This window comes from Rattus norvegicus, chromosome 13 (genome assembly GCF_021556685.1).
Source record: "Rattus norvegicus strain SHRSP/BbbUtx chromosome 13, alternate assembly SHRSP_T2T, whole genome shotgun sequence".
In the NCBI taxonomy this organism is placed as follows: domain Eukaryota; kingdom Metazoa; phylum Chordata; class Mammalia; order Rodentia; family Muridae; genus Rattus; species Rattus norvegicus.
Genome location: NC_141546.1, coordinates 43,664,281 through 43,686,022, shown reverse-complemented (window position 1 = coordinate 43,686,022; position 21,742 = coordinate 43,664,281). Strand labels below are relative to the sequence as shown.

At 40.3% G+C, this 21,742-nt stretch overlaps 1 protein-coding gene across 1 annotated transcript in view; it reads right to left on the bottom strand.

Annotated features, from left to right (window-relative positions):
* Positions 1 to 21,742, bottom strand: part of Thsd7b (thrombospondin type 1 domain containing 7B) — a 902,908-nt gene that overhangs the window by 543,329 nt on the left and 337,837 nt on the right. Inside the window, 1 exon segment of the mRNA NM_001191669.2 lies at positions 2,940 to 3,109. Coding sequence (NP_001178598.1) covers positions 2,940 to 3,109 — 170 coding nt within the window.

Here is a 21,742-nt window from a genome sequence, read left to right as displayed (position 1 = left end):
AACCCAAGATTGATTCTCGAGTGTATCTTGGCTGAAGACAGCATCCTCATTTTTCTGTGCTTTATTAATGGTACTCAATCTGTAGTGAACATCTCTTCTTTGTTTGCTCTTTTATTGTGTAATATTTATTCTTCAGTACTAAAATATCCTCTTCACAAGGTTTTCCTGATTGTAATCTCCGTGCATAATCTAGATTGCTTTCTGTTGCTGTGATAAAAGAAACACTTTGAACAAAAGCAACCTGGAAAGTGTTTAGTGGGCTTCCCTTTCCATGCCACAATCTACTGACGGGGGAAGGAAGTCAGGGTAGCAACTGAAGCAGGAAGTGGAGCAAAAGGAATGGAGATAGTGCTCTCTAGCCAACAACCGCGTACCTAGGGATACTGTTGTCCACATGGGCTAACCCTTCTACATTAATCATCAATCAACACGCCCTCCTACAATTATACCAACACGTTATCCTATTCAAGGCCAGTCATCAACTGAAGTTTGTAACCTCTTCTCAGGAGACACTGGGTTGTGTCAAGTTGAGAATAAAAATGATCAAGGACTCTGCCCATTACACAAGTTTCTACTAACAAAGCTAGAAATGTGGTTGAAAAGAACTTCAGACGTAGGAGAGTTATTGAAAGGATCATTATTCTTTATAAAAAGAAACCTTAGGAAGATAAAATTTCAATAGAAGATACAGAGTCAAAGCAGAAAAAAATATGTGGGCCATGTTTATTCACGTGTTTGTCTTTGAGGCTCCTTGAACCGTACTCACAAGTGAAAGGTAAGAAAAGAAGAGGTGGGACAGAAACATCCTCAACATTTGAAGGATAGCCTGGAGCTCTTCAACTACATACTGTGTTTTCCAAGTTTAGAAGAGTTGTGGCAGTGATTTTTTTCTTTTGAAACGAAAAGCACGTAAAGTTGTCAAGTTTCATGATTGTAATTAGAGAAGAGAAAAACAATTACTATTTTTAAGTAGCATTACCCCAAAAGGTGATTATTTAAGCTCAGAGCTGTAGATGCTTCTAGAACTCTGAGATTGGACACAAAGGTATACCTAGCATGGAAAGCTATACATAATAAAAGTTATATTTTAACATAATAAGAAATCTTGAATCCCATCTTCCTAAACAAATCTCACAGGAGTGGGATATAGACACCTGGGAAGCCCCAGGAACACCCTAGTCTCAAGTCCATCCCACGAGCAGAGGATTCATTTAGCCTCAACTCTCCCAGTAACTTGTAGAAGCCATAGGTTCATCTGGAGCACAAGACTTGTCCTTCAATCCCTTATATTCAGTCAATAAACTTTCACAAATCTATACAAGTTTCCTCATACATGTTATCATTGCCATAAACTTCACAAACTGGCCCATAATAGAAAATGTACCTCTCTAACAGAGGGCTGAAGATAAAGAACAATATTGTCCTTTCCTTTTCTTCTAGGATCACCCCTTTTAGATGTTTAAAATTTGCCAATAGAATAGTGGATTATTGATATTTGGAAGGGATGCGTCTGTAGAAATATACACTCTCACAAAATGCAATAAAACGTAGAATATCAGGGAGTAGAGGAAGGTAACTAAAACTAAGGATATATGAAGAATCCTTATGGAAATCCAGTGTGTTTTGGAATATATGAAGGAATTTGAACAGAAGTACAGAGGTAGATATACCATACTGCTCCCAGAAGATACAGTAATTAAGTACAAATCACAGTGGTAGTCACAGCCTACTTCCCTATGAGTGGTGGGTCAGGGAGATCTTGGCAATAACTAAAGCAATAAAAGCTATTGCTATGGCTCTTGGTTGCCTACAATAACTTGATGGCAAGATATAACTGTTGAAAGCATCACTTATTTTGGATAGAGAACACAGAGAGGCTAACGTAGGCTGACCCAGAAGCTCTCCTTGCTCACAAGCTCTCATATATCAGACTGGATAGTGCAGGCTACTGAAGCAGAAATAAGATCAAGCCTCTCATGTGGGGCTAGATCTTACATCCTATGATGTCAACCTTCCTAGCAAGAGGTGACAGCTGGTACAGTAATGGCATGATGGTTACCATCATGATAATAACCAACCACTTTTTGAATGACTGTTCCACAGGAGGTATTTTATACCTGGCACTGTAAATCTGGTCAAAAGCTCACGAGTGGAGAAATTATAGGCACTAGGAAGAAATGTTGTTTTGCTAAAAGGTCACGTTTGCAAACTACCTTATAAAACCTTGGTCATAGAAGTTTGGTATGTAACTGGTAGGAATTAATGCAGAGACTTATAGCTAGTCAAAGTACCAAGTATAAGTAACTGTATGCTTAATTGTGGATGAGTCATCTATATTAACCTTCACCCATCCAAGTCTCCAGAGACTATAGCAGAAGAGTGGACAGAAAGAATGTCAGAGCTGAAAGACGAGGAGAAAAGCAGTAAAATGTATGTATGCTTCTCAGAACATCGGGACTGTTAGACACACGAACAGAACTTATGGTTACCCACATAGGACCTGCACAGGATCAATGTAGTCAAAGTTCCAACACAGATAGGGGAGGGGGCACCAAGACTCCACCCTTATCCAGGAGCTATCAATAGTTGATGTTTGCTGAGTGAAACAAAAGAAAAAAAAGTCACTCTCATTTGGCCACTGGTAGGCTTCCCATACTCCAGGGGTTGGTTCCACACTTATGTTCACGTGGGAAGTACAAGTTGAACTTTTGGCATTATTGTCCAGAAAACAGGACATAAAGTTGGGAGAATGATGGAGCAGAGGCACTAGGGGAAGTTGAAGGAAGGTCTTAGTGAATGGATATGACAGAAATAAAATGTATAAAATTTCAAAGAGCAAAGTAATAGTTCTTTCCAAGGTAATAAAAATTCTAGGAGTGGTACAAGGGTGGGTTCTCCTTTCATCCAGCAGTACCCTCTGCCAGGAGCTGGCTGCCTACCTTCCTTGGTTCTTGATGTGATGGTTGCTGGGAAGCTCTGGGCACAGTACACCTCCCGGGTCTGGATCCCACCACCGCAGATTGGTCCTGTCTTATGCCAAAGTGGGTCCTGTTGCTCCAGAAGAAGAGAGACTTGACATTCCTTCCATTCGGAGGTTCTCCAGGAATACCTGTTCATTTGATTTGTTTAAAACAAGAAGAGGCCATGAGGAAACTATACAGTTCCAAAGAAAGCAGGCAATGACATCAAATATGTAGGAAAATCTTTTTCATGCTGGAGAAATAAGCATCCTGACTTTGCATTACTAAATCCTATTATTTCCTATAGAACCGCACAGCTATACACTGTACACTGTGGCAACAGACAGCACTCGGTGACCAGACCAAAGGAAGGAAAGTAAAGCAAGCAATGGATATATCTCAGAATAAAGTGGAAGAGAGAGAAGAATTAGAGGAAGAACCTGGAAACACATGAGGCTCATAAATGACAGCGGAAATTGTCACTGAGAGCTATTAGACAGACTTCCAGATAACTACATGCTAGCTAGCTTTCTTTTTCAATTAGGAGAGTAATGTATCCTCCTGCAGATATTCTCTTTTCAAATGGACTCTAACATCTCAATCACAGTGTAGAAATCATTTTCCTCCCATTTAACACCTTGACACCGGGATAAAGCAATTAAGATGAATTCATTAAAATGTGTGTTACATGTTTATTAAAATGTGTTAACACTCTATATGTCACTACGTTCAGTCAACAAATATTTTTCAACACAAGTGGCATAAAGTTATTTAAACTGACTTAGTGATGGCTCTCCCCAGCTTATAATTAATTGTTTAAGAAACGTTTTAAAGGAGACAAAACTAAAGTAGTAAATAATACATGAAACTCAAGAAGGATGACAAAAATGTGGATGCTTCACTCCTTCTTTCAAAAGGAAACAAGAATACCCTTGGCAGGGAATAGGGAGGCAAAGTTTAGAACAGAGGCTGAAGGAACGGCCATTCAGAGCCTGTCCCACATGTGGTCCATACATATACAGCCACCAAACTAGGTAAGATGGGTGAAGCAAAGAAGTGCAGGCTGACAGAAACTGGATGTAGATCTCTCCTGAGACCCACAGCCAGAATATGGCAAACACATAGGCGAATGCCAGCAGCAAACCACTGAACTAAGAATGGGACCCCCGTTGAAGGAATCAGAGAAAGGACTGAAAGAGCTGAAGGGGCTTGAGACCCCATATGAACAACAATGCCAAGCAACCAGAGCTTCCAGGGACTAAGCCACTACCCAAAGATTATACATGGACTGACCCTGGACTCCAACTGCATAGGTAGCAATGAATAGCCTAGTTAGGGCACCAGTGGAAGGGGAAGTCCTTGGTCCTGCCTGTAGTGAACAGGATTCTTGGGGGGAGGATTAGGAGGGGAACACCCATGTAGAAGGTGAGGGGTAGGGGTTAGGGGCATGTTGGCATGGAAACCGGGAAAGGGAATAACATTTGAAATGTAATTGAGAAATACCCAATTTAATAAAGATGGAAAAAGGATAAATTAAATGCTTATAATTAAAAATTCAAAAACTGAAGGTCTAAAAAAATACAACAGAGTTTATGTACAATTCATAGAAAACAATATTGTCAAAATTCACATCTGGATTAACATCTTCAGACATACTTTCCTTCTGTGGGTTATTACAGAGTTCCTCAAGCCCAAATCTTTAATATAATCCACCACTTCCTCATATATTCCCACAGACCCATCACCTTCTAAAATAATAAAGAATCCCTGAGAACATTCTCAGATTGAGGAAAGATTTCTCAGCTATGTGATTGCTCATAATAAAGTAAAATGTAATAATTATCACATGTCAGGAAGACCATGTTTTTTTCAGAAGTGAGAGTGAAGATGAAAATCAAGCAGCAAATATGAAAATATCTAAGAATCTTGATAATGAACAAATCCCTCGCAGTGAATGCCATCATTCTAAAAAGCTTGAACTCCTAGAAGCATTAGTCTTTAAGGAGCTCAGTGTAGAGATGAAAATTCAGACGTGAAGACACTTCCTGCAGGAATGTGGAAACTTCCTTTTCCTCCCTCATCTTTATTACCTCGGTTCAACTTGATTTCCCCAGACTTAAAGATGTGTGGGCGAGGGACTTCTGGGGAGAAGGTTCAGCTGTGCAAATGTGAGGACCTGAATTCAGATGGCCAGCTCGCATGTGAGAAACTCAGGTGGGGTTGGAGAAATGAGGATTTGGAACTTTTTGGCCAGTCAGTCTAGATGGATAAGCGAGTTTCAGAATTAGGGGAGGATCTTGTCTTGAAAATAAGGTAAAGATGAATTAAGGAAAATACCTGCTGTCAATCTCTGGCCACCACCTGTGCTCACACACACACACACACACACACACACACTCACACATACACTCACACACAAATTTACATGTACAAATAGATACTATAAAAGATACCATATATAAACATCTGTACTGTACACACACCAGGGTAAGTGATTTGTGACAAAGAAGGACTTTGGGGTCTTAAGATCAAATCATCTTCCTTGTAGGTGAACACAAACAAAATTCTTTTAATTTATGGACAACAGAAATACTGAGAGGAAGCCAGGTCTCCCCAAATCATGAGGCAGAGCCCCTCTGAAGGAATAGCTATAAAGTAACCATTTCCCAATTTCTTACCCAGTTCTGTCTGAGTGCGTAACTAAAGACTTGGCTCTGAGCTATGGGACACAGGTCACTCAGTTCTATGGAAAAGTGAAGTGAGGTTGGTGACTGACTATAGGACTGGATGGTTATTCAACACTTCTTCAGGCCCTCTTCTTTCTTGACTCTTCTAAAGAAGTCTCTCTGTCTAATAAGGGGGCTAGCTACAGCAGCTGACTTGCAACTAGTATGACAGGCAAACAAGAGGTTTAGTATACACCTACTTAGGATTCCCATCACCCTGATCAAAATGGGAGCCTTGTTACCCATTAGTCCTTCAACTTGTTAAACTTGATCTCTATTACCCCACTTATAAGATGCAGATAATCACACCAAACACTGAACTTGGCATATAATAAAAGTTAATATTCTTTACATGCTTTTCTGTACTTCATCTCTACTTTGTGTGTGTGTGTGTGTGTGTGTGTGTGTATGTGTGTGTGTGTATTCTTTTAATTACTTGAGACAGGAGCATGTATTCCAGACTTGTTTTGAACTCACTTGTTATGTAGACAAACCTGGAATCGGATCCTCTTAAACTCCAGAACATCACAACTCTTTTATGCAGTGGTGGTGACTGAACCTAGGGCATCCTACACCATTGTCAAGCATTCTACCAACTGATCTAAACTCCTATTGCTTCTGTCTTCTTATATCCTTCTCTGTGTATTTGTCCATTGCTGCTTTACCACACCCCCCCCACACACACACGTACCATGAAACCACACATTTATTCATGAAGATTATATAGGTTTCATCAATAGTAATATATTGGGTCTTAACTATCAGTGTATCCTGTATGCTCCTACATTGTGCTGACAGATAACATTTTCCTCTGGGCGAATAGTGGCATGGCTGTTGTGGGGGTAGCCAAACACTCTGATTTGAAGTGTACAACCCAGGAAAGAATTCAGACCTGGCACTATAAATATGGTCATTAACCCATGGCTCAGGAGTTCATGAGCCCTAGGGCTAACCTACTGTTGTTTTATTAAATGTTCATGCTGTCAAACTACATATAAATGTTTGTGTTTACACCCATAGATCTGTGCTGTTGATGAGAGAAGCTTATTTTAAGATAGACTGTGGCTAATGCAGAGACAATTCAAAGTAGTCAGAATAAGAAGAGCCTGGGTGTTCAGCCACAAATGGGATGTCTATATCAACTACTTTAACACTAAATTTTAACCCTAAAATTCAGGATTGTGGGGAAGAAAGAACGCTAGAGCCAGAGTGTGGGGAGGAATGCTTTCCTTAGAAATGGCATGGCTGCTGCACAAATAGTTAAAATTCCTCCATAGATCAGGATGTGGCTCACTTGCTCTGCTTCCCTCCAAGCTGAGGCGTCATCAGTAGTAGATGTCTACCGAGAAAGGGGGCGTTACCTTTTATCAGGCTTGTGGTCACTGTAGTGTGTTACTGGCAAGTGGCTGGTGGCACATTCATGGGCACACAGACAGCATGGTTTAGGCTTCAATGATTTTTATTTAAGAAAATGAAAGGCAGAACATTGAGTGGTGAGGGAGCTGCATTGAGAAAGCCTCAAATGTGTTAGAAGGGATGTGTGAAGTGGATATGGTTTGGATTCATTGTCCACATATTTAAAATTATAGAAGAAAAAATTTTAAATCCTTTAAAAATTATTATGTTCTAGATTAGATATCTTTTTAATTTTATTTATTTATTTTCCATCTTTACTAAGTTGAGCATTTCTTATTTACATTTCAAATGTTATTCCCTTTCCTGGTTTCCAGGCCAACATCCCCGTAGCCACTCCCCTTCTCCTTCTATATGGGTGTTCCCCTCCCAATCCAACCCCCATTACCACCCTCCCCCCATCAATCCCATTCACTGGGGGTCCAGCCTTGGCAGGACCAAGGGCTTTCCCTTCCACTGGTGCCCTTCCTAGGCTATTCATTGCTACCTATGCCGTTGGAGCCCAGGGTCAGTCCATGTGTAGTCTTTGGGTAGTGGCTTAGTCCCTGGAAGCTCTGGTTGCTTGGCATTGTTGTTCCTATGGGGTCTCCAGCCCCTTCAGCTCTTTCAGTCCTTTCTCTGATTCCTTCAACGGGGGTCCCATTCTCAGTTCAGTGGTTTGCTGCTGGCATTCGCCTACGTATTTGCCATATTCTGCCGTGTCTCTCAGGAGAGATCTACATATGGTTTCTGTCAGCCTGTACTTCTTTGCTTCACCCATCTTATCTAGTTTGGTGCCTGTATATATATGGACCACATGTGGGGCAGGCTCTGAATGGCTGTTCCTTCAGCCTCTGTTCTATACTTTGCCTCCCTATCCCCTGCTAAGGGTATTCTTGTTCCCCTTTTAAAGAAGAATTGAAGCATCCACATTTTGATCATCTGTCTTGAGTTTCATGTGTTCTGTGCATCTTGGGTAATCCGAGCATTTGGACTAATATCCACTTATCAACCAGTGCAACCATGTGTGTTTTTCTGTGATTGGGTTACCTCACTCAGGATGATATTTTCTAGATTAGATATTTTTTAGTGCCACATTCCCATTACAGCAAAGAAGGTGTCAAGAGGAACATGGGAAAATGTTCAGTAGTATTGCAAGTGAAACTGGGAAGGGGTTATCTTGTACAAACTGCTTTTCCAATTAATTTTCACAACCCTGTAATCATTAGTGATGGATAGATTTTAGAAGTCATTATGAAGGACAATGAAAACAGGGAAGTTTAATGACTGAGGAGTGTACGTAAAAAGACAAAATCTTTGTTGGTAGTTCATTAACTAGGATGGTCCAACTTTCATTCCCTAGCAAGTGACAAAAAAAAACTCTAAAAAAAATGGGGCCTTTATCACAACCACAATTGTTTTCTGTCCTGAGAAAATATCAGTGCAGCAAGAGGCAAAGAAAAAAAGCATCCCAGTAAAGAGCTTGTGCTCCGTTTTAAATGTGGGTCATTTCACACTTCGCTCATGTCTTTCACTTCCTGTTTTCCAAAAGCCTCAGTGATGTTTAGTCACAAATCACCCAGCAGCCATGAAAACACAGCGCCCTGAACTTCAGCAACCTGAGAGAGTGTGTCTCTAGGATCTGACAGAATAAGAAATCAAAGGAGTACGCTCAGCTAAACGATATACTTGCTTTCTCAGAAGTGCTTGTGGCAACAGGTCTTGGCAAAGGCTGGCTCTCCAGCCTGTGACATTCTCTTTAATGACTGAGTCTGTGTCAAAGACCAGGCTTCTTTGCAAATCCCTGTTTACAACTCCATGGACTTTCAACATCTTCATTTTGCCCTCCTGCTCAGGAGAGGAAGATGGAGTCTTAGAAACCGGGGGCCTATGTATTCCAGGGAAGCAACCCACTGAAAGCTGTGAAAATGCTTCCAGTGAAGGAGATAAAAACCAAAGAAAAGAAGTGAGTGAATTTCCATTTCCCCCACACTGACATACATATGGGATTAATTTGTTTTTTCTTGACTGTCTGCCTGTCATGGCATTACTGTCAGGGTATCAGAATACATCATTTAATTAGTAAACAATGGCATCCAACAGTTCCTGCTACCTGTTCAATAGCAGGCTTTGCCTTAGTGAGTGAAGGCACTGTGTTTCAACTTATATTCTCAATCATCCTATACAAAAATATTATTTACTCTTATGAGAGAGTATGAGAGAGTGGGCATGAAACTAATGACTCTAATGGAACATAGTAAGTGGTAGGGTAGAAGTCAGAGTCAAGTGTACTTGACTCTCTTATGGTATGAATGGGACAGCCAAAAAGCTTCCGTGTGGTAAAACTGAATGGAAGGTCAGTACAGAGTAGGTGCTCGGCTTGGCTGGTTATTCCAAGAAACAGCAAGTACTGGTGCTGGTTAGAGGAATTGTATCTGGTGCCTCTCAACACCCACTCATGATAAAACTCTTGGAAAGATTAGGATTCCAGGGCCCATACCTAAACACAGTAAAAGCAATGTACAACAAACCAATAGTCCACATCAAACTAAATGGAGAGAAACGTGAAGCAATCCCACTGAAATCAGGGACTCAGCAAAGCTGCCCACTCTGTCCCTACAGATTCAATATACTATGCAAAATCCTACCAGAACAATTAGACAAACAAAATGAGGTCAAAAGGATAGAAATTGGAAAGGAAGAAGTCAAAATACGACTATTTGCAGATGATAAGATAATATACTTAAGTGACCACAAAAATTCTACCAGAGAACTCCTCCAGCTGATAAAAACTTCAGCCAAGTGGCTGGATATAAATTTAGCTCAAACAAATCAGTAGCCTTCCTATACTCAAAGGATAAAAAGGCTGAAAAAGAAATTAGGGAAATGACATCCTTCACAATACTCAAGTAATATAAAATACCTTGGTGTAACTCTAACAAAGCAAGTGAAAGATCTGTATGACAAGAACTTCAAGTTTCTGAAGAAAGAAATCAAAGGGGATTTCAAAAGATAGAACGATATCCCATGCTCATGGATTGGCTGGATTAATATAGCAAGAACGGCCATCATGGTGAAAACAATCTACAGATTCAATACAATCTTCATCAAAATCCCAACTAAATTTTTCAAAGAGTCAGAAAGAGTAATTTGCAAATTTATTGTGAATAAAAAAAAAACAGGATAGCGAAAACTATCCTCAACAATAAAAGAATCTCTGGGGGAATCACCATTCCTGACCTCAAGCAATATTACAGAGCAATAGTGATGAAAAAAATGTATGTTATTAGTACAAAGACAGGCAGGTAGCTCAATGGAAGAGAATTGAAGACCCAGAAATGAACCCACACACCTATGGTCACTTGAACTTTGACAAAGAAGCTAAAGCCATCCAGTGGAAAAAAGATAGCATTTTCAACAAATAATGGTGGTTCAACTAGAGTTCAGCATGTAGAAGAATGGAAATCAATCCATTCTTGTCTCCTTGTACAAAGCTCAAGTCCAAGTGGATCAAGGACCTCCACATAAAACCAGATACACTGAACCTAATAGAAGAGAAAGTAGGGAATAGCTTCAAACACATGGTTACAGGAGAAAATTTCCTGAACAGAACACCAGTGCCTTATGTTCTAAGACCAACAATGGACAAACGGGACTTTAGAAAATTTCAAAGCTTCTGTAAGGCAAAGAACACTATCATTAGGACAAAATGACATTCTATAGATTGGGAAAAGATCTTTATCAATCCTACATCCAATAGAGGGGTAATATCTAGTATATACAAAAATCTCAAGAAGTTAGACTCCAGAGGATCAAATAATCCTATTAAAAGATGGGATACAGAGCTAAACATAAAATTCTCAACTGAGGAATAATGAATGGCTGAAGAGAACCTAAAGAAATATTCAAAATGGCTAAGATCAGAAACTCAGGTGACAGCAGATGCTGGTGAGGATGCCAAGAAAGAGGGACACCCCACCCCCACTGTTGGTGGGATTGCAAGCTGGTACAACTACTCTGGAAATCAGTCTGGCAGTACCTCAGAAAATTGGACATAGTACTACCTGAGGACCCAGCTATACCACTCATGAGCATATATCCAAAAGATGCTGTAACATATAACAAGGACACATGCTCCACTATGTTCGTAGCAGCCTTCTTTATAATAATCAGAAGTTGGAAAGTACCCTGATGTCCTTCAACAGAGGAATGGATACAGAAAATGTGGTACATTTACACAATGGAGTACTACTCAGCTATTAAAACAATGATTTCATGAAATTCTTAGGCAAATGGATGAAACTAGAAAATACCATCCTGAGTGAGGTAACCCAGTCACAAAAGAACACACATGATATGCACTCACTGAAAAGTTGATATTAGACCAAAAGCTCAGAATACCCAAGACATAATTCACAGACCACATGAAGCTCATGAGGAAGAAAGACCAAACTGTGGATGCTTCAGTTCTTCTTAGAAGGGGGAACAAAATATTCATGGGAGGAAATACAGAGACAAAGTGTGGGTCAGAGATTGAAGGAAAGGCCATCCTGAGACTGCCCTACCTCGGGTTCCATCCCATATACAGACACCAAACCCAGATACTATTGTGGATGCCAAGAAGTGCTTGCAGACAGGAGCCTGATATAATTGTCTCTTGAGAGGCTCTTCCAGAGCCTGACCAATATAGATAGGGATGCTTGCAGTCAACAATTGGACTGAGCACAGAGTCCCCAATGGAGTAGTTAGAAAAAGGATTGAAGAAACTGATATCAACCAACTAAACCCCCTTATCCCCAGAGATCCCAAGGACAAAACCACACCAATCAAAGGGTACACATGGAGTGACCCATGGTGCCAGCCACATTGGTAGCAGAGGATGGCCTTGTTGGACATTATTGGGAGGAGAGGCCCTTGGTCCTATGAAGGCTCGCTGCACCAGTGTAGGGGAATATCAGGGTGGGGAGGCGGCAATAGGTGGATGAGTGTGGGAGCACCCTCACAGAAGCAAGGAGAGGGGGATGGGATAGGGGATTTCTGTAGGGGACACCAGGAAAGGGGATAACATTTGAAATGTAAATAAATAAAATATACAATAAAAATAAAATAAAATAAAATAAAATAAATATGTCCTCCGTTGGTCCTTGTGATCCCATCAGTGATATCTATCCAATAGCATTTCTCACTATCAAGATAATCCTTCTAGTCACACAGAAACATGGCTTTAAAATCCCTGTCAATGAGTTGTTTTGTAATTATACTTTCACAGGGTTAAATTTTAGCACTTTATATAGAGGAAAGGTAGTTACAAGGAGAAGGTACTATAAACCAAGCAAAAGATTTCTAGTTCCATCCATTTCCTGAAAAATTCATAATTTCCTCATTTTTAATAGCTGAACAGTATTCCACTGTATAAATGAAACACATTTTCTGTATCCATTCTTTGGCTGAGGGACACCTGAATTGTTTCCAGCTACTGGCTATCATAAATAAGACTGCTATGAACATACTGGAACATGTGTCCTTGTGGTATGGTGGAGCATCTTCTAGGTATATGCCCAAGAGTTGTATAACTGGGTATTCAGGTAGAACTATTTCCGATTTTCTGAGGAACTGCAAGATTGATTCCCCCAGTGGTAGTACCAGTTTGCAATCCCACCAGTAGTTGAGGAGTGTTCCTCTTTCTCTACATCCTCACCAGCATGTGATGTCACTTGAGAATTTGAACTTAGCCATTCTGATTGGTGCAAAATGATTAGTGTCATTTTGATTTGCATTTCCCTGGTGACTAAGGGCTTTGAACATTTCTTTAAATGCTTCTTAGCTATTCAAGATTCTTCTATTGTGAGTTCTTTGTTTAGCTCTGCACCCCATTTTTAAATTGGGTTGTTTTGTTCTTGGAGTCTAACATCTTGAGTCCTTTATATATTTTGGATATTAGCTATCTGTGGATGTAGGGTTAGTGAAGTTTTTCCCAATCTGTATGTTGCCAATTTGCCTCATTGATGGTGTCTTTTTCCTTACAGAAGCCTTTCAGTTACATGAGTTCCCATTTAGCAATTGTTAATCTTAGAGGCTGAGCCATTGGTGTTCTATTCAGGAAATTTACCCCTGTGCCAATGAGTCTGATGCTCTTTCCTACGTTCTCTTCTATTAGATTCACTGTATCTGGTTTTATGTTGAGGTCCTTGATCCACTTGTACTATAGCTTTACTCAAGATGATAAATAGGGATCTATTTTCACTCTTCTATCTACAAACTGCCAGTTAGACAAGCACCATTTATTCTAACTATGGAAATTCAAATCATCACTAAAATTTGCCAAAGACAATTTTCTATAAGGTGAGTAACTTTTTCAAGAAATCCTTGAAATCCACTTCCTCACATTGCTCCCTTTTCAGTTCTTTATGTGTAAATTATCCACCCTCTCACGGGGAAACAACTCTGGGGTCCTTGCTGTTAGTGAATGAGCATACTTCCAATCACCCTTAAAGGCTCACACACTCCTGAGAAGGGGAATATTAGGGCAGACATATGGGTTATATCCAGGATTACAACTCATAAAGCATAGCTGGGTAAAGGTACTAAGGTCATGCACCAGAGACTGATGCCAAAATGTCCCTGACAATCAGTCTCCATCAGGAATGGTGTGTCTACCCTCCCTTTCCTTAGCAACGACATTCTGACTACCTCCATGTCTACTATAAGTGATTTCATACAACAGGGATGGGGGCAGTTTCCAAAACCCAGGGAAGATGTCTGCCTTCCATTAGTTCTCAGAATCTAACATGGTATCATGCCAGCAGAAAAGAGAGATGGACACAGAGACCCTCATCAAAGAAGATCTGAGTCCAGAGTGGAAAAGGCAGAGAGTAGAGGACCAGAGAGACATTGTAGTTCTAGCAGGTCAGCAAGCATGTTCAAAAGTCAAGCTGGGAAAATGCTTGCCCCCACCCCAAAAAAAATTACATAGAGGCCAGTGCTCTAAGGGCAGAGACAGAAAACCAAACTGCATAGAGAACTATCCTGAAGGATAGTATAAAGGTGATGGTTTCCCAAAGGCAATAACAAATTAGGAAAATTTGGGGTGGTGGTTAACAAGATGAAGTAATGTAGGTATTAAAAAGATCACCCAGGAGGGCAATGAAGAATGCAGGTAAGTGTGAAAGAAATGATAAGGGTAAGCCTAGGGTAGCCAGACAGCAGCAATAGTGCTGAGCATGGAGCAAAGCAGTTGTATCCTAGATGGCCTTTGAAGGTGGAAACAACTGTCTAATAGATGAAACACAGGATGGAGGAGAAAAGAAAGCGGGACAAATGATTGTTGTATTTCTTCCTTGCCCGCACATAAAGAGTTAAACACCTTGGCATTGAAGACTCAGAGGATAGAGTTCCAGAAAGATGTTAAAATTCCAGATACCAGGGAGATAAGACATGAATAGGCATTATAACTGATCAACTCAGCCCTTTCCTTTCTGTTTGCATCCTAGAATCTAGTGTCTGAACCCATGAACTCATGCCTAAAGCCTATTGCCCACTGGTGGTCAATCTTAAATCTGCATTAGATTCAAATACTTAGACGTGCGATTCTATCATTCTCAGATGCTACATGTAGCTTAAATAACAGTGTAATCAAATCGGCAACAACAGCAACAACAGAAATAAGATCAACAGCACTATGGGGCTGGAGAGCCAGTTCAGTGTTAAGAGTATTTGCTGCTTTTGCAGAAGAACTAAGTTCAGTTTCTAAGACCCAAGTCACACAGATCACAGCTCCTTGTAGCTACAGTTCCTAGCAACCCAACACCCTCTTCTGGCCTCCAGAAGCACCTGCACTCATGGACACATGCACATCCATGTACACATGCAAACACGTAATTAAAAGTAAAAACTATATCCTAAAACAACAATACTAATGAGCATGGGGCTGAGAAGGGGGGGTGAGGATACTGGGGTGAGGGCTTGGAGAGAGGCAGGATAGATCCTAGAGTCAATATGCATTGTGTAAATTCCAAAGAATAAAAATATTAACTATTGTAAAAGATATTAATGTTAACTCAAAGACGAATCTTTTAAGTGTAGAAATATATTTCTCATGCAAAATGCAAGAGACAAAAATGTCTAGGCTAGGACAGGGCAACTTGAAGTCCAAGAATTAAACAACCCAGGCAGCATGATTTTCTGAGTGGTGTCCAGCTCAGGGAACTCTGTAACTAAACCTATCCCCTCCCCTCCGTTGAGAGACAAAGGCAGGGGAAGTTTAAAATCCCCAAATCTGTGCCTCTCCTAAAGAACAGAGGCAATATTAAAGAGGAAGATGCACTCGGCACTGGTTCCTCAAAGATTTCCATTGTATCGGGGGTCATAAAGTGATCAGAAGAGCCACAAGACACAACCTCTGTTGCAGCCTCTGGCCTTTCAATTCTATGCTTTGACACTTTCATAAGGGTTCAGGCTGCTTAAGGCATGGGCTTCCCCCCTCCCTCTTCCAATGGTTGAGATGTGAAGCCCAGAACATGGGAGAGAATCTTAAGTGATTTAATGATGACAGATTGAGAGAATAATTGCATTAGTTAGCGATCATGTTTTGATTGAGCACATATAGATTTGCAAACACTCCTGGAATTGAAACTTCAGCGAAAGGTATTCAAATTAAATGTGGACGTATATTAAAAATCAGTGCTCTGCAGCGTGACTAATTTATGGTAATGTCTGTTGTCCTTTGAAAGTTATAAATGCACTTGGAAAAGAATTAACTTGTCTTTTTTTTTCCTGTACAGACCATCAACATAAGAGAACTGGTCAAGCCTTTATACATTTTATGCTCTAGTAATTTTTTATTGGATAGAGTGGACTATTGATTATGGAAAGCTACTCCAAATTGCAAGGCTCTCTGCTCTGCAGCAGATGGCTTTCCTAGCCAAACTCCACATATGTATTATTAATAGACTTCTATCGTTATGCACAGCACTTAACAGTACGTTAACTTCCTTACACTAACTGGGGAACAGATCTTCTGTCCAGGAGGACTCATGAAACCACATTCGCCAGTAATAGATAGATCCAATAAAAAGGTGCCAATGTCCCGAGGAAATAATTTCAAATTCTTAAAAAAATTCTTTTGTTTCTGAAACCAAGTCTCCATGGTGTTCTAGGGTCCCAGAGTTTGGCTCCTTTACTTTTCAATTGCTGCAGAAATTTGTTTAATTTAAGCAACTGAAACAATGCCTTCTGAAAGGATCCATTAATCTAGCTGACAACTCTTTATCGAGCTTGTATTATGTGCGGGGTGTTGGGTGCACTGAGAGAAATCAATGGGAGAAGATTTAAAAGGTGCGATTGGCGATGTGTGTTAGAAGCCAAGTTGTGAACAAATCCAGACTGTGATCTCACTCCTAAACCTATCTGAGGTAATGGTTACAGCCAATGAAAACGGAAGCTTTTTAATCCGGAAAAATCAGAGGTGATATCAGCGGAGACCATCTGAGACCGCACAAGCAAGCTCTCTATAGTCATCGCTGTCTGGGGTAGTTTCTACCTGATCATCTTCATTGAACTAACTTCAGATTCTTTTTACAGAAATACCTTCCTTTGCCTCATACACATTATATGATAACTGCATGCATGCAATACTGTATGAATGTAAAATATTGTTCAGGATCCTCTGGCATTTGAGCAGATGTTCATTCACCCAGTGTTTAGTGAGTATTGAGTGTGATACAGACACTCTTCTCTGCACTCTTGGAAGGAAAGAAGAAAGGAAATAAGGGGAGAGAAGGACAGAAGGGAGGGAAGGACAGTAGGAAAGAAGGAAGGGAGGGAAGGAGAAAGGGAAGAAGGGAGGCAGGCAGGCAGGCAAACCCTACCAATGTGTGGGTTCACATGAGAAAACACCATTGCTAAGCGCTCACAGACAATGTGTTCGTACTATTCTGTTTAGAAGAATATGTTTTTCAAGATTCACTGGATGAACAAATCAATGTTTTCTGTTTCCTCCTATCCGATTAACCTTGTGAGAGACTGAAGCAGGTTTTGAACAGAAATAGCCCCAAAAGTACTTCCTTGTTTTGCCATAGGGCAAAGAAACAAACAGTCAGGCTGGGTTTTCATCCATACTTTTCCTAACATTTCTGGCAGGCTCCAGTAGTCATCCCCAAAATTCTAATCTCCAGAGTTTACTAGAGGAAAGAAAGAATTTTTACCTAGAAAGTCTAAAATTGAGCTTCAATGAGATGTTGGGGATATCTGAGGTGATCTCTGGAGCCATGTAATGAGCAAATCAAGAGGGACTGTGGCAGCCTGGAAATGCCTCTCAGCCTGAGTTTGCACAGACAGACTTTTTGCCAATGCTTTCTAACCTACTCATAATAAGGATAAATTCACACATACCAGCAATGAAGAGGGAAGGGTAGTTTTACAGAACCTATCTATTCTGTGCTGGGCCAAGGTATTGAAACTATGTTTAATAAATTGCAATTTTTCCGTGGTAATGTTGCATGGTCTAAGTGGCACCATTAGCCATGCAGCTTCTGCCTTGAAACTTTCTAAGAGATTTCCTCAGCATTCATCACTGTCACCATGTCACAGAGCTGCCTGCTATTCAGTCGCCAACTTTAAATGATTATGTAAGAGAAGGAACAGCCATTTCCATATGAAAACTTGTCTCCCACCCATGGGTGATAGAAGTTGCTGGCGGGGTGTCATTCCTAACAAAGATGTATTGCAAGTGACTCTTTCTCAACATCCTCCTGTGATCATTCCAAGTTCTTTCACTAGAATGGGGTTCTCTTCGCAGCTACTTCCTAATGTCACTCTGTCCTAATTCTTTGCCATGAGGAGCTTGAGGCACGGCAGCCCCCTGTCCTGGGTTTTACTAGGACTTCTCAGTACACAGGTTGCCTTGTCTTGTACAGTGTTTGAAAATATTGACATGTGGATCTAATAATTTGAACGTTCACTGCAACTCAGGAGAAAAAAAAAGTCCCCAGGCATTTTTATGCATTGCATATCTTTAGTGTCTGAGGACAGAAAGTGATTCACAATGGTAGAGAAGAATCTCACAGAAGTCAAGGTCACAGGTGAAAAGGAGACTCATCCCCTTCCCACAATTTTCACCCTCAGTTAATATGTTTAATGTTATCGTGGAGCTGGGGAGAAGAGAAGAGTACACACCTGCTACAGACTGTGTGAGGCTGGAGAAGGGTGCTGGTTGGGCTGTCCTTGAGTCTGTGTCAGAAGCACACCCCTGAGATGAGACAAGTGTGAACAGCACTAACCCTTAGTTCTAAAGTGTGCCCTTATAAGCACAGAGGGCTAGTTCTTATCTCCTTTTAAATTAAGTTACACAACTTCCAACATGTTCCATTCTCAGCAGCACCTTTAAACTGGCTCCTTTGGGTAGGCCTTTTTCTGCACACTGATGCTCTAAGCACTGACACACACTGGTCACAGCTGTGGTGAGTCAGTGGAGCCCGGCTGCTGAGGCATCCTCAACACTACACAGGGAAAAATAGGTGTTTGCAGCGACTAAATCTCTTCCCCATCACCTGCTTTCCTTGGAGAATCTACCCCCTATTTTCCAAAAGTGGTTAATTATTCACTTTCTTTAAATAATATACCCAACCCAAATAGACCTTGTTTAAATTAAATTTCTCTATTAACACTAATTCTGTAAGCGGTGCTGACCAAGCACATCATAGCATTCCAGAAGTTTCTCTCTTTACATAGTATCAGTATTATATTTTTCAACAGATTATATACCAGAAATAAATTTTATATAGTTTTATTTGTTTGGTTTTTCATGTAACAGAAGTTGGTGTCCATAAGGGTAGAGGCACGTATCTGTTCTGTTCTATGAAGTCTCCCTACATTTAACCCTGGGCTTGACACAGAATCAGAATTCTGTTTCTTTATTTAATGATCGAACATGTTTTCTACAGAAAAGACAGAGGAAAGGCAAAGCCAAATTACAATGTGGGAGTTTAATCAAAACAATGTGACGATGCACAGAACCATGTATTTTTCTGCTATGGAAAAAACGGAGTGAATTAAATTGTTTGATGTATGTGGACACTCATGAATTCTGGGACAGAGATAGGGGCATTTGTGTTCCCTTAATAGATTTTTGTTTTCATTTTCATTGCTCACAATGAATTTTAATCACCAATGTCAAAGGAGAAACAAAGGGAGATGCACAGCCTTTGTGCTGTGTGCTGTATCTTTCCTGTGGTAGAAGCCACAGCCCAGAACCCAGATAAACAGGAAGAGTGGTTGATGCTGATTTCTCTGTTGTTGTGCATTTGTTTTCCTGCCTATAACCAAGGAGAAACATTAGTTAACACATCGCTCTCAGCAGGCAACGCTGGTTGGTACTTAAGTAATTCCTCCAAGAAGCTGATTCCCAGTAGATTCGACATTTGAAAAGATTTTTTTTTTGTTGTTGTTGTTATTTCTAAATAAATGCCAAACTCAGGCCAGTGTTGAAACAGCAGAATTAGGGGGCCAGCTGGTCAGCAGACTAACCTGCAAGTCTGTATTTCCAGACATTAAATATCAACTGAATGAAGATCCCTAAGGGCCCTAACTTTGGGTACATAGTTATCTCAGTCCCAACCTAGTTTGTTGGTAAAGATTGACATAAAGTTAAGTGTGTCCTGATATACATATCCTAACTTGGTAACAGTGAGTGACCCCTGTCATTCTCAGAAAGTCTCAATGGATGAGAAACCCTCCTCTTCTATGAAGCCTTCACATTTGTGTCAGTTACGCCTTTGCTATACTACTAGGCCACAACAGTATATGATAATAACTCAAGATTCTATTCCTACCTGCGCACAATTACAAAATCTGACTTAGACATCCATGAGAGAAGATTTCCAAAATACACAGAAGAAATAATATCGTTCATTATATGACTGATATGTTGTATAAGGAAAGAGAGGATTCTCTTTACAAAAGGAATAAAATCATAGCTAAAAACAGCAAGACAATGGCTTTCCTTCTCTACTGTCTTTATGTCCTAAGCACTGGGCCTGGGATTTTCACACTCAGTCTCTGTTTCAGTCCTATAATGCAAATGATACAATTAACAATCCCAGTATCAAGGGGCGTGTGCTAGAGAAGATATGTAGCTTTTTTGAGATGCCCAGGCGAATAAATGATGGACATAAAACCTGATCACAAGTATATCCAGCCCTGAAATAGAAAGAGATCCTTGTTACATCATCTGCAAGCCAATCTTTCCCTCTAAATCAGGGCTATAAAAGGTGACTGTAAAATGGACAACATGCAGTGGATTCTGTGGGGTTAATATCTAAAAGACCATGAGCTGCACCTCACTGTGCTACTGAAGTGAGGGGTAATAAGAATCTGGAGCGAGCAGTCTGGAGCCGCCGAGATGTCTCAGTGCTTAAGAGTGTGTTGTCCCAGCAGAGGACCTGAGTCCAGTTCCAAGAACTTATATAATAGCTCCAGAGGATCCAGTGCCCTCTCTGGCTCCAATGGGTAATGATAATAAAGTGCATGAATTCGGAGACAGGCACACATCTACATAGAACTTTTAAAAAATAATAAAATTTTAAAACAATCCAGGAGTCCTAGCAAAATTAATGATAGATAAATAGATGATAGATAGATGATAGATAGATAGATGATAGATAGATAGATGGTAGATAGATGATAGATAGATGATAGATAGATAGATGATAGATAGATGATAGATAGATAGATAGATAGATGATAGATAGATAGACGATAGATAGGTAGATAGATAGATAGATAGATAGATAGATAGATAGATAGATAGATAGATGATAGATATATGATAGATAGGTAGGTAGGTAGGTAGATAGATAGATAGATAGATAGATAGATAGATAGATAGATAGATAACATCAGAGAGTGTTCAGTCAACACTGACCAAGACAGTAATTAATGAATAGGCTATAAATCTTGTAACAAAGATATATCTTTGAATTCTACAGCATGCACCTTATTTAACAATAAGGAAGATTCAGACAGCACCTACCTATGTGGAAGACCAACACTAGGGGAATGCCATGCTCACCTCCAGGTTTTATGGCTATCTGGGCTCAGAAAACCAAGAGTATAAGTTGGGTTTGTCACACAAAATGATAGATTAATACAGGAGATCATTTTTTCCCTGCTAAATATTTTTCTGGGAACAGGAATCTCATCCTTATGTCTTCGAGGCTACAAGAAACTCTGGAAAATGTCTCCTGTAAATAGATATATGTCTAACGGGGAGTTCAGGACATCTCTCTATCTCTAATAGACTTCCCAGTAGACAACCATCCTCAGGGATTTCTGTCATTATGAGCTTGGAGTTCACAACAACCCCACAGCCTGAAAGAAATACCCTGGAAGCCTTTACCAAATGCAATATAGACAGCCTCCCCCAGCCCCCAAATGAATATAAAGATGTTGGAATCCAGCTTATAATGGACAGTGAGCCAGTTTCCAATATCTTCTGGCTCCCCAGGGACTCTGGAAAAGAAGTTGTGGCACAGACTGGCAAAGATACAGGAGCGGAAGAGGATCTGAACTTGGTCGCTGCAACTCATTAGCAATGCAGCACCAGGAGACTGTTTAATATCTCTGCTGACAGCCTCATTTGCACAGTGGGCATGCTATAATGGACTCTGG